Raw genomic sequence first — 13,860 nt, 5'->3', positions numbered from 1 at the left:
TCTATCCCTGGTGGTGGCCAAATATCAACAGCTATAATTGCAGCATCTTCTAACACCGGGTCGTAAGTGTGTGCTTTAATATTTAACTGATATTGACTCCTAATATTGTTGGCCTGCAATCGATGTCTAACAACTAGTCTCTGCATCTCTGGTATATAAAACATCCTTCTATATCCTGTATCTATAACTTCATTAACTACGTCCACATAAGCTTGATTGTTTAGACGACTGTAGTATACTTCTTCGTCTACTGGGATGAGGCCATCGGGTCCCATTTGGAACCCTATCCATGTATCATTACTCTGATCAAGTTGCATCATAAACATTAATTTAACAGGTCAGTGAATAACAAAACAATTTAATGAAATTGTAAAACTAGGCTCTGATACCAACTTGTCATGCCCCAACCCACGGATTTACGTAACTTTAGGTTAAAACGTGATTCACACCTTAATTATAGAATTTAATAAACACTATAACTTAAATGTAAGAAACATTTAAATAAATAAAATAAATATTTCACCTAGAATATTCAGCGGAAACGACAACATCTGAAATCTTAAAAATTTTACATTATTTTACAAGTTAGAACTACTCGAGAGTTCACTGAAAGAGTAGTTCATTATCCATCCACAAGCTATGTACACAATACACTCTATAGATATGCCAAAATCATCACAAGCTCTAGATTTCATGTTCGGTACCTGCAAAATCTGTTAGGGCGTGAGCGAAACTACAGCTTAGTAGGGACATAAACCTTTGTACAAGAAATTGATATAATTAAATTAAGTGACATACAATCACATAGCCAAATATTACATTATTAATAATAATGCATGAATTCTCTTCATCTAATCCCTTTAATACATATAACTGGACAAGCAGACTCGCACGTCCCATACCATGCTTATACCACTTGGTCCTGAATGCCCATTTATATGAACTAACACTCATTTCAATCATCCCATAATTCCCCTTTTGTTAGTCATCTTGTCTAGCTCCATGTCGCCAGTCCCGAATCACCCAATAAAAATCATGTGCACTGTGGGATCCCTAAGACCTAGTGCCTGCCAAGAGTTAGACTCAACTACACAAAAGACTATTTTCATTACTTTCTTTTCCATCATTATTTTCTCAATCCAACAACTCCAACCAATTTTCATGACATGATATAATTATACCTTTCACATATCTCATGTATCTCACAACAATATAACCATTTAAAACATCACCAATGTAAATTCAATTATGTCAACATTGTTCAAATAGTTAACAACACGTAAACACCCAATAACAAGGAATGTCAACCAAACTGTAATACCATGCATAATATAATGCTCACGAAATTTAATTAAATCAATCTATGTAAAAGGCCCCCAAGAAACCCCCTACCTTGACACCAAAGCTTTTGCTAGAAATGTAAGGTGTTTCCCAATTTTCCACCGCATTCACAAATTCAGTCTCCCACTCTTTTTCTTGACAATTCTACTTCTTTCTACCTCTATTTCTCTCTCGCTTTCTATTTTATTTCCTCGTTCAATTGCCTCTACACTTTTTTTGAAGAGGGAAATGAGAATTGAAGAAATAAATGTTGTATTTATACGACTCCGAGGGCGGTAGCTATGAGATAACTTCAATGCTTAAAGATCATCTCCTTATTTCTTAAAGCTCAAGTAGCTTTTCCTTCACTCTAAGTCAATAGAAGGATAAGAAGAAATACAATGAAGACACGTGTTGATGACACAACCATCTAATTCATTGACATCTAATTAGTTTGCAAGTAAATAAAACAAGTAAACCATCTAATGCATATTTGATTGACTCAATGCTAACTACGTGGAGTATATAAAATAACTCAATTACACAACCATGCATGAAATTCTAGATAGCTATGGACAAAATCCTACTACCATTAACTAATATTAATATTAAAAGCAAATTTTAAGAAAATCATCAAAACCATTTAATTAAAAAGAATGAAGTTGCACTAGGAGCAATTAAATAAAACATAGACTTCCATAAAATGATTATAATACTATAATTTATTATAAAAGTATAACAATTATAATTATATTTTAATACTTACCAAGGTAATAAAATATTAACATTTTTAAGAATAAGGATTCTCACATATTGACGTTCTACATTGGGTTACTTTACATTCGTTGGAGGTAACCTTATCACTTGGTGGAGTAAAAACTAAAATGTGATTGCTCGATCTAGTGCAAAAGCAAAGTATCAAGGTATGGCTCAAGGAATTTGTGAATTATTGTGGATGAAAGGTCTTTTGACAGAATTGGGCTTTAAACGGGATGAGCCTATGCAATTACATTGTGACAACCAATCAGCAATCGATATTGCTCACAATCCAGTTTAACATGATCGAACAAAACATGTTATGGTGGATAGACATTTCATCAAAGAAAATATTGAGAATAAGATCATCTGCCTACCCTTTGTAAACTCAGAAGATCAGTTAGCGGATGTCTTGACAAAGGCTGTCTTTGGACAAGTGTTTCATGACTCAGTTACCAAGTTGGTCATTAGTGATGTGTATGAACCAACTTGAGCAGGAGTGTTGATATGAGTTAACTTAACAAATCAAGGAGATTTATTTTCTAAGTTAATTAGGTGATTTGTTTCCTTTTTTCATAAAGAGCATTTTTGCTTACCACTTTAACCCAATGTGTACCATCACCACCCTTCTCAACACTTGACACGTGTTTATCAGCATAATCATGGTTTCATAAATATAAAAGCAAAGAATTAACTATAGTTAGGCATATTGTTTGAGCCAAAAAGCAACCACACGCCGGCCCACTTCTTAGAAAGGGCCCACGAAACAAAAAAACGGAGGATTGGGCTTTGATTTCAAAACTAAGCGGAAGCCCAAAAGCCAGAACTAGAGGCCCATGATTTTTCTTGCAAATCAACCACTGAAAATAGATAAAAGAAATTGAAAAAAGGTTTGATGGGGCCCAGCTGTTGGTTCACCACTAAAATCTCAAAACCCAGAGCGCAAAGACAGCAAAGATCTTTTTTTGGAAAGCCTATTTTTAGAATTCACGTGACTACCTGACTTGGAAAAGTCAACAATATCAACTGGAAGTGATAAGAGAGTTAAAATTGGGGCAGCTATAGAAAATGACATCTCTGAAACTCTGCCAAACAGAAGGTCAAAATCCCATATATATTTGTTCAAAGGTATTTTTTCTGCTCCAAAGAAAGGCACTGTTTTCAAGAGATAAGTAGACTGCATTTGGGAGATAAGCAGGAAACAGGAAGTTGTTCAAACTAGAGAAGCAAACTGACCATCACGATTGAGCTCTCACAAGGAGCAATTGGGGATTAAAGAAGGATTAACTTTTCTTATAAAAAACAGAGAAGTGATTGACTTAAAGAAACTGACCATCGAGAGCTTATCTGCCAAAATTGATAAAACCCCTCTTTCTTTACATTTTAAAATTGAAAGATCTTTTAAGAAAATCTACCGCCCATTTCTAAAAAATCAGAAACCCTACTCCAAAGCATTTCTTATAAATATAGGAGAGGGTGAACAGAGCAACACACTCAATTCATCAATCAAACAAACAACCAAAAATCAACCAAAGGCAAAAACTCAAAATGATCAATTGATCACTGAGAATCTTCAAACAAATTGGAGCAACCAAAAGCTCATTTGAGCCACAAAAGAAGCCAGCTATAGATCAGAACTTCCAAGTTCGGACTTAGAGAAACAAGACATTCAACACGAGACTTCTCTCGTTACAAATTTTATTCAGCAAAAGCCAAGACAAGCAGAGTTTGAGTTTTCAAAAATATGAAAACCTCAACAAATTTTACAGTGTAGTTCCAGCTTACTAAGTCCTCAAGTCCAGCCACTTCTGCCCCTTTAGACTAAAGAAGCCGTAGTTCTGCCCGCTCAAAAGCCTCCCAAGGCTTGAAGTAGATTAAAGCTCTGCCAAAATTGAACTTTAGTATCAATTTACAACTGAAGCTAAGCAGTTGAAGTTGTTAACAGCTCAGTCCAGCACAGACATACTCAGTCCAGTCCAGATCAGAAGTTTCTACCCATGCAGAAATGGGATTCCAGCTATCTTTTTGTCTTTCTAGAGTTGATTTTTTTCCTTCTTAATTTTGTAAAAGGCAATTCTACCTAAAACAGTCCACTTTATTATCATCTATTCTGGCCAAAACTACCAATTTTATATTGTGATAAATTATGAAGTCCTCACCAGCCTGAGGCAGAAAAAGAACTTACTTGGGAGATATTCCTCACCCAAATTCATAATCGCTTGTTTAGAAATCAGTAACTTGGGGCGCAAGTTATATGTTTCAAAGAAGTCTGCTAGGATTTTTATTGCTAGCAGTGGCACGCTCGCACACCAAAGAAAGTTGGCTTGTTGACTAGTCAATGGTTTTCAAGGCAATGGGGAACTTTGCCCTTCCATCACAGGAGTAAACATAAAACGGGTGAACACATATGGACATATGTCAAGTGTTGAGAACGATGGTGAGGGTACACATTGGGTTAAAGTGGTGAGCAAAAATATTTCCTTTTTCATATCGTTGACAATCTTTGTATAATTAAGAGATATTTTCCTATTTAATTCATGTAGCTATTTCCTTATAAAGCACACTTGTAAACTCCTACATATTCCTCCTTACGGAGAAGAATACAATCATCCAAAAGTATTCAAACCATATTTATATTTTAGCACTTCCTTCGTACCTTGACTTACTATGACAGGCTATTCTTATCGAATCCCCTGATTACAAATGAACAACAGGTGACTTTTCTATGCACAAGGGTTGGTTTATAGGATCCAATGTGCAATACAAACTTACTAATTACAAATGAAGCGAATAACACAATTTTACATAATGAATCCTAATATTCATGTCACCCTTGACTAGGGTTGTTCGGTTAAACCGCAATAACTGAAAATCAATGATTGTCATTGACTAGAAAGTCAATGAGATTGTGGTTGAACAACCGGATAGATCAGTGCCGGTATCGAATACGGTATCCAGAAACCCACATCGTTGGCTACCGCAACCGACTGAGCATATTAAAAATAATATAAATAAATAAATAAAATTGAAAACTCCATAGAAGTTGCAGCAACAAAGAGTGAGAGAGAAAACAGGGAGAATGAGAGACATAGAATAAGGTTCTGCTAAAAAATAACAGAGAAGAGGGAGAGAGAGAAAGTCAAAGACAAAGGAGGAGAGTAAGAGAGAAACATGAGAGAGAAGAAGAAGAAGAAGAAGAAACGACGCTTTGATCTGATGGCAAAGAAGAAGAAAATTAGGGTTATGAAAAAGACCAGCAAGCTTTGGGCTTGCCATCAAGTTTTGGGCCAATGGCCCAATATATTCTTTTATTTTCAACTATAAAAAGGCCCATCACCCAAACTCGTTTTGGCCCAAACCCATAACAATAATAAAACCTAAATCACCCTAACCCCAAACCCATAACAATAATAAAACCTAAATCACCCTAACCAACCCCACCGATGTCTTCTCTTTCCCGTTGTAAATAATAAAAACCTAAATCACCCTAACCAACTTCTTCTTCTTCTTCTTCTTCTTCTCTCTCCCTCTCTCTCTCTCTACTACAACCTCTCAGTCGGTTGCCCGTTCCTTCATTTCGATGCGGTAACCAGACCAAGAACAACCCTACCTTTGACAAGGAGCATTCCTACAATATGACTAATTACCGATAATCTCCTGCATATTGTTCTGACTTTTTAAATCAAACTAATAATATGGCATCTTGGTTAGACAAGATATGCAAATAAATAGGAAATTACCCACTAGTGTAGTGATTTAGAGCAATTGCTCCCTCAGACAAAGTCTAGGTTCGAACCCTAGCATATATTGTGTGTGAGTTTTGAATATTATCGCCCCAAATGAAAAAAGCATTCGATTCCAAAAAAAGAATCGCCTTTAGGCCCAATTTGATTCATGGGAAATGAGATTTTGAGATGAGAAATCAATTACTTTCCCATGTTTGGTAAGTCCAGGCATGGGAAATTGTTGCTTGGCTTATGGAAAAGTAAGGGGAAAGTGAAGCCATCCTCCTAACTTGGGTTTTCTCTTCATGGGAAAGTTCAGGGAAATGAACCAACATTAAATACACATTTTTCATGATCATTTTGTCCTCATTAACAATTTAGAATTACAATATATCATTAAATAAATTCTTTTTTTTTTATTTAATTTAATATTGGTATAATTGAAAATTTATACAAACTTTGTTTGCCATTTCTCCTCAAAACAAACATGAGAAATGAAATAAAATGTTATCTCCCATTTACTTTCCCAGCATTACCAAACATAAGAAAGGAATCTTCAATTTCCCATCACTTAGGAAATGACATAAGAAATTATTTCCCCTCAAATTCATTCCATGAACCAAACAGGAGCTTAGGATTAACTATTATAATAATAATTATTATTATTATCATTATCTTAAAAAAGATTAACTGTTATTTAATTGGTGACTCTCCAATCATTATTGTGGCTGAAACTGTGATAATATAAACATCCGAGTCCCGCTCTGAAAAAGAATCACAAGGATGAAGCTCTCTCTTCCAGAGATTCTTTAACTGCCTTCAAGAGTAATGGCATCAATTTCTGATTGGTAACAATTATGCCTGTTTCAAGATCAAGATATTTCCCTTTTGAAAAATCCAATGGGTTCCCTGCAGCATCTGCCACCACACCCCCAGCTTCTGCAATTTTTTTTTATTGCAAACAAGGTATCAGAAAAGCAGGAGAAAAAAAAGAAAAAAAAAAACGAATACAAATTGCTGCTTTAATCTCTAACACTGCAAACATCTCAACATGTTCTTGAATTATTAGCTCCTGCGCTTACAATACAAGGATAACAATAGTTTGAGTTTCAGAATGATTCCCTAGGAGAGGAATAATTTTGGAAGCTCACTCATGCAATTGTAAAGGGTCTGGATAATCCATACAATCAATGAAGATATTTATAAATCATCTGTTCTTTCCAGAACTAAACACACGCAACAAAACTAACAGAATCCAACACAAGAAAACTTATTTATGGCTTAATCTTCTATCCATGGAGATTTCAAGTAACCATTCATCAACTGTAGCAACTGTCTTGTGCATGCAAGAAAAGTGAAAACAATTTAATCTCTCTTTCTCTCTGGCATATTAAAAACTCCTAGATATGATAACTTGAAAACACTCCTAGGCCTTTTATTACACTTGGGCTTTATGTAATGGATCCATTCCATGTCAAGGAGGCCACTAGGGCTAAGTCTGTCAAATTGCCATAAGACCGTAAACTACATTAATGAAAATAAATTATGTAAATATGAAAGGTATTTCTTTGCAAAATCAATATTCACCAGGATGGGGCACCTTTACTACCCCTTTTTGTGACTCATAGTTGTAGCAGGAAGAGATGCTGTCAAAGCTTAAGAAAGATTTCAACTTGGTGAAATTGGAGGCAGATGACAACATAGCTTGACAGAAGGGATGGAATCCCCTTTTGAGAAATGTCCCTTCTGTTGGGTTCATAGCTGATGTGGGGTTCTATATTATTTTTGGGATTGACCAAACGATGGAAACTGACTCTTATTTGTGCGATTAGCACATTAAACATAAACTAAAATTATTTCATTTTTATGCCATTTTCTAACTTTACTCAATCCATACTATTTATAATGTGTTAACAGAGTGTTTCTATCTGATTGCCTATCCAGCCCTAATTATGAGCTTCAAATGATATGTCTAATCATACCCTCCTCTGGGAATGTGTAATCTTAACATTGTTTTCATCCACTATGTTAACATTATAAACTCATACTCATCACTACCCCTGTAAACTTCATCCCCGTCGTAGGAGTCGGAGTTCACAGCCTACAGGTTATGCTATAAAGCTTGGTCGAAGACCATTCCCACACCACCAATTGAGATGAGATAAGAGAAGAAATAACTATTGGAAATAATAGTTTACCAGTCACGACAATGCACCCAGCAGCATGATCCCATATTTTCTCACGATATCCTTTATGAGGGAAACGAAGATATATCGCTCCATCTCCTCTGGAAAGTGCCCCATACTTTGCCTGGCTGTCAATTCTAACTGGCGGGGCTTTGAAGCCAAGTTTCTGTTCATTAATAATGTTTTTACTAACAATAATTCAATAGATAAACAAACACAGCAGAAATTGTTAAAGAGGAAAGGAGAAAGCAGTACCTTAGCAATGGTGCTAGACAAGTCATGCAAGGAGTGTGCCGCTTCAAAAGATTCAAACAATGAAGCTTCTTCAGGATTCTCAGTAGCGCTGACGTGTACCTTAAGGACAGAAATAATATTACTTAGGTCAAACCTTTTCAGAAAAAGAATGCAATGAACTACCTATACAAGTGCTAACCTTTAGCAGGGAAGAACCATCCAGTGGCTGCATATATGTTCCTGTACCAACTGTAGCAAAGAAAAGACAGCCAAGTTTATCTTGTGAAGACTGCTGATTTTCACCACTAATGGATGTCAGAGGAAGATTCGGACAGGCCAGGACACCCAACACAACTTTTCCTTCATCCAGCAATGCCAATGCTATGGCATATTGATCTCCTCTAAGAAACCTACACCACAATAAGCTATTTATCATGGCAGGCTTAAGAGCGTAGATCAATATGGAATACATGGCTAGCAAGTGAATCGAAGAAAAAAAGTATAAATTAATAGTTAGGTAACGGGTGAACCATAGCAAATAAAATTTCAGCAAATTACAAGAACTCCTCAAAAATGAAAAAGTATATATGGGATCACATCTGGGCCCAACCCTGAATGCAGTCCAATGATCCAAACCATCCACTTGTTAGGTCTCTATTCGAGGATTATCCTTGGAAACAATCAATTAAATCTGAGACCATTTAGTCGTCTGACTATGATCAACTAAATAGACGACCCCGATTTTTCTGATAAAACTGAAGCATGAATGATGATAATTCTCTCTTTCCAACACTGTACAAATTATCAAACTTTTCCCCGCAGAGACTTACTTCATTAATGATAGAACTCAAATAATCTTTGACTCACAGTTTGCTTCACATCCTAATTTTTCCAAATTCAAACTTGAACACAGGAAAAATGTATGAAAGTTGTGCAGAATTAACCTCATAAAAAAAGCAAAAGTGCTTCGAAACACTAACAAAGCTAAAGTACAAAGAATATGAGAAATGACGAATTAATAGAAAAGACCCATGACTTCTACAATGAAATACACAAGTCTGTACCACTCCAAAGGGAAGGATTGCAGCTTAGTTTAAATGAATGCATGGTCGTGTATTGGTAGCAGAAACTTTGGCAAGTGGCAAAAAAGATTAATAGTTTCGAGATAATTCCATACATGTAATGTCCAAAATCTAAGCCCTAGAAGGCTAATATATTTTGGTATCAGATTTACACTCATCAATTCATGTTACATGCATCAGGCATACATGCAAGACATAACAGCATGAGCTGTTCGGCAGGGGTAATCACATAATATGTAAATGAAGAATTCTTCTCAACCTTCAACAAATACTAATGATAGAAGCTTATCAATTGTGTCTAGAAACTTACCCTTTGGTACCATCTATGGGATCTAAAACCCAGTGCTGGCCCCTAGAACCACCTTCAGATTTCCCATTGTCAATAGCCCTAAGAACATCATCAGTGGTTAAATTAGAAACGCTAGAATATTCATTGTTTGCAAGAGTATCATTAACAAGTGTTCTGATGCGCTGTAGTGTCTCCTGGCCACTGTTACCACGAAGATCTCCCGAGTCCTAGGACATTTAAAAGTTGAAAAGAAGATTTACAATTAAAGGAAGAAAATAAAACAGTTTCTGCCTGTCTCTTTATCTGCAAAAATGTACATATTCACCTCCTCAGCCACTAGCGAGAATGATTCAGAAGGAAGTTCCCTTTCCAGTACCAAACTAACAAGAGCCTGTGAACCTGGCAAAAGTAGCCGAGAAAGAAAGGCAGTCATTTAGTTTCTTTCATATTACCCAAATTGCTTAGTTAAGTGTAAAAGAATAGAAATCACAAACAATGTGACTACAGTCCTTGATGTAACGTGAATTTAAACCCTATGTATATAAAGGAATAGGCAGAGAATGGTAAAACATTCAAAATACACAAAATGCCCTTAGTTAAAGAAAATATTAAGAAAGGAACATATTAATTAATTTAGGGTAATATAGTAAATTGATATTTTATATTTTAAAATTTTAAAATAAACAGCAAAATGAGAACATTTTTTTGAATAGAAACAAATTGTATTAAAAGAGGGACAAAATGAGAACATGGGTCCTATTTGCATGGGTCACAACTAGACCCATTCTCTCTTAATTTTAAATTGAATTACTAAAATTTTTTTAAACGAAAAAAAACCAAGCGGCTGGTATAAATGGAAAGAAAATGATTGTTGACAGTGAATTATGAAAATTTACAGTGAGAGTTTCAATTATACGTCCAATGATTTTTTTTTCTTTTCAAGGAATAAAAATTGCACCTATCTGCTTTTATAGTTAGGTGCAGACCAAAATACTGGGGCTTATGTGCAATCCACTTAAAGGACCAAGTGATTTTGATAGAAAGATACATCCTCCATTTGCAGAAGATTAATGGATAGCATAAAAGCATACTGTGAAACAAGAGTGTCTGTCTACTAGGAATTACGACATAGCCAAGAAAATAGTACAATAATGATATAGCAATTCACATGTGCAGTAGAAGATTTATGGACAAGGTCCTCCTAAGACGGAAGCACCTGATAATTTTTAAATCTGGAGTGCATGACAAAACATTTGTCTTTCCTATGACATCAAACCAACCTTCCATCAGCACACATACCATGGAAAGGCAGATTAAGAAATTTTAGAAGTATATAGAGTTTCTTTCAGTGAATAAAAGGGATACAGACTTAATTTACATATTTGCAAACGTTTCATTTACTTATCTATCGTTCTTATTTCATATAAGCACATGTATGTCTAGTATACCATTAATCATTTAACTTCCTTTCATACCAGCTGTTGGCTACATTGGAAACTACTTTTGGGAAATATTTAATGAGACAGGAAGATAGTGTGAGGCAATGCAAGTTTAACAAACATAAAATTATTCTCATCATCTATTAAATATCTAGACATATGAAACTATAGGCCTGAAAGCTCAAGCAAAGACGTCAGTGGTCACTATTGAAAGGGCCAAGCCAAAGAACCAATTATGCAAGCGTAACCTGCAATCCATCATCCTTACATGGCCATAAAGAAAGTATAAGGTACGGGTATTTACTAAAATATTTAAGTTCGTATCGGGTTTATGGGCCTCAAATAGCCATCTAAAGCATTGTATGGTTCTTGACCAGAAATAAAATTTGAGCTCAGGTTAAAATGATGGTCAAAGAAATGCAGCCCCACCAGCATTATACAGAAGGCAGGAAACAACTATTACCATGCCATTGAAGTAGGGAGGGGAATTACCAACTGCCTCGCCTATGATATGATGAACTAGATGCAGATGCAAGCAAATATGAGCACTGTTTCTTTTTTTCTTTTTCTGTTTTGAAAAAATCCAATAGAAACCATATGCAAAAAGCATTTGGACCTACAAGATAGCTTCTACATGTTATTATAATTCTGCCATGCGAACATCACAATGTGGGGTAACAAGATAGTTTCTAAGCTATCTGCAGATACAAATAGAAGTTTCTGTTTAAATGTCAAGATGACTGATTAATTTAAAAACCCCATGAATAACTTGCACGTAATTGAAACGCATTTACACAAGAGTTTGAAAACAAACCGTAATCTGCCACAGTGACTGGACTTTTATCTGATTTGGAATGAATGTCTGACTGCAACAGTGCCTTTTGTACCTTCTGAAGCACAGGAAGGCAATAATTGAAATTGACTTGGGATGACAAAATATATTGGTAAAATTAATACATATGAAAAAAAAAATTATACATATATCATTTCAGTGCTTACTCACAAATCATGTAAAGAGAAAAAATCATATGACACCAGAAATGCTAGGGATTATATGACGGGATTATATATATTTCCCAATGCGCACTTTATATGATTTTCAAAAACAAATGTTTCTGTCCAGAAATTTCTTATAAAAACAAACTAATCTATGGCACTTACAGTCAAACAAAGCTTATGTTAAAGATGCCTTTTTTTGTTCCTTTCATCTTGTACATGCCAGAATTCTATTATGCATAAAGTCAAGTCACACTGTCATACACATAATATATATGTGCACACACACATACACATAAACACATACATTGGCCACCAGGGTTGAGGGATTTGCTTAATGAATAATCAGGATTGAGGGATTTGCACTAAAGTAATGATTTCCAGTCCTAAACAGTGAAAAGTTGTATTTCAAGGAACAAAGCACACTAGGCGAGCACAGAAACACTCTGCACATGCCATGGGAGCAGAAATTTATTTTGGAGAAAGAAGCTTTTCTTGGAGATGGTATACAACCTTGAATTCATAATAGCAGCAAACTATAGACATAAACATAAGGAGTATACTGTATACTGATACTAGATGTCCATATTTGTATCAAAGACAAAGAATGGCAGATTCACGACATGGGTTTTGCCCTAAACAAATATTTTGCATTCTAAATTCCTCTCAAATTGCATTATCACGCATCGTCAATTGACAAATTTTGTTCAAGGTTCTGCTCAACTAACCCTTTCATTCTTTTATATATAAAATTTAAATAAATAAAAAATGAAGCTCGTTCTCAAGCAAAAAGAGAGGGAGAGAAGGAGAGTATTGCCTGGCAGAGGAGAGCAGCGAGAGAGGCAGCCTTTTTGGCAGCAGCGAGTTCCTTTTCGTAAGACATTGAAGAAGATGCAGCTGCTGCGTGTATTGCCCTAGAGGACCTTTTGGTAAATAAGAGAGAGTGAGAGAATGAGTGTGAGATGATGATTTTGTGCTTTGCTGAAGGTGGAAATTTGGGCACTACTCTTAAGCAATTTATACCCATCTCTCTGCTCTTCTCTTGTTATTCTTTTTGTATTATTTACACAAATTATTTTGACTCAGGGGACTAATAGTGGAGAATGCCCCATTTCAACAAATTTGAGTGATAAGAAATGGTGTGGGAGCAGCTGCGCCATCTTAACCTCCAGAGCAAAACTGTGGACATGTAATGAGTTGGGTCAAAACCCATAACCCACTATGGCCATCGAGACCTCTATGTATTGGGAGACCCAAGAGGTTCAAGTCCAATGGGCCTTGAAATACGGTTTCAATTTTAAGGGCACGTGATCAAAAAAAGACCTCCCGCACACGTCGAAGGAAGGCTAATATTCATAAAATAAGGGTAATAAAGTGAATTAACAATATTTATATTTAAAATTCAAATTAACAAAACAAAATGAGAACATGGGTCTTATTTTCATGGGACACAACTAGATCTGTTTCTTGTTTTTTAATTTTAAATTGAATTACTAATATATATATATATATATATAAGTTGGAAAAAAAAAAAAAAAGGAAACTAATTTGCACACATGTGATATTTGGTGACTAGTAATATGGACAAAAAAAATGGATAAGATCTATATATAAAAAGCAAAATGCAGAGAATGGTGAAATATTCAAAATACCAGAAAATGTCTTAGGTTAATGCAAACATTAAAAATAGAAATTATTAATTAAATGAAGATAACTCAAGGAGGCCCCAATCCATTGAAATCGATGGCCCCAATCCTCTTAGCCTGATCTGCATAACTCAAGGAGGGATCTTTGGACTGCCCAGTCCTGGCCAGAGCCTGGGTCAACATCTCT

At 35.4% G+C, this 13,860-nt stretch overlaps 1 protein-coding gene across 1 annotated transcript; it reads right to left on the bottom strand.

Moving 5' to 3' along the window:
• Positions 6,297–13,150, bottom strand: LOC18779780 (SAL1 phosphatase). Its single transcript, XM_007211451.2, has 8 exons — positions 12,845–13,150; positions 11,846–11,921; positions 9,918–9,991; positions 9,614–9,819; positions 8,421–8,631; positions 8,243–8,341; positions 8,000–8,153; positions 6,297–6,740 (listed from the first exon to the last, which is right to left on the bottom strand). The coding sequence occupies exons 1-8, from the start codon at positions 13,052–13,054 to the stop codon at positions 6,577–6,579; spliced, it is 1,194 nt and encodes a 397-aa protein (XP_007211513.2). The 5' UTR covers positions 13,055–13,150; the 3' UTR covers positions 6,297–6,576.

This window comes from Prunus persica, chromosome G4 (genome assembly GCF_000346465.2).
Source record: "Prunus persica cultivar Lovell chromosome G4, Prunus_persica_NCBIv2, whole genome shotgun sequence".
In the NCBI taxonomy this organism is placed as follows: Eukaryota; Viridiplantae; Streptophyta; class Magnoliopsida; order Rosales; family Rosaceae; genus Prunus; species Prunus persica.
This window is presented reverse-complemented; position numbering and strand designations above follow the sequence as displayed.

What these genes read in the sequence shown, in the direction of transcription:
- LOC18779780 (XM_007211451.2), bottom strand. Translation starts at nt 13,054, where the DNA reads ATGGGTATAAATTGCTTAAGAGTAGTGCCCAAATTTCCACCTTCAGCA. An exon ending in AGTCACTGTGGCAGATTACG is followed by an intron (nt 9,992 to 11,845) that starts GTTTGTTTTCAA and finishes TACTTTTGCCAG; the next exon opens with GTTCACAGGCTCTTGTTAGT. An exon ending in TCTCGCTAGTGGCTGAGGAG is followed by an intron (nt 9,820 to 9,917) that starts GTGAATATGTAC and finishes TAAATGTCCTAG; the next exon opens with GACTCGGGAGATCTTCGTGG.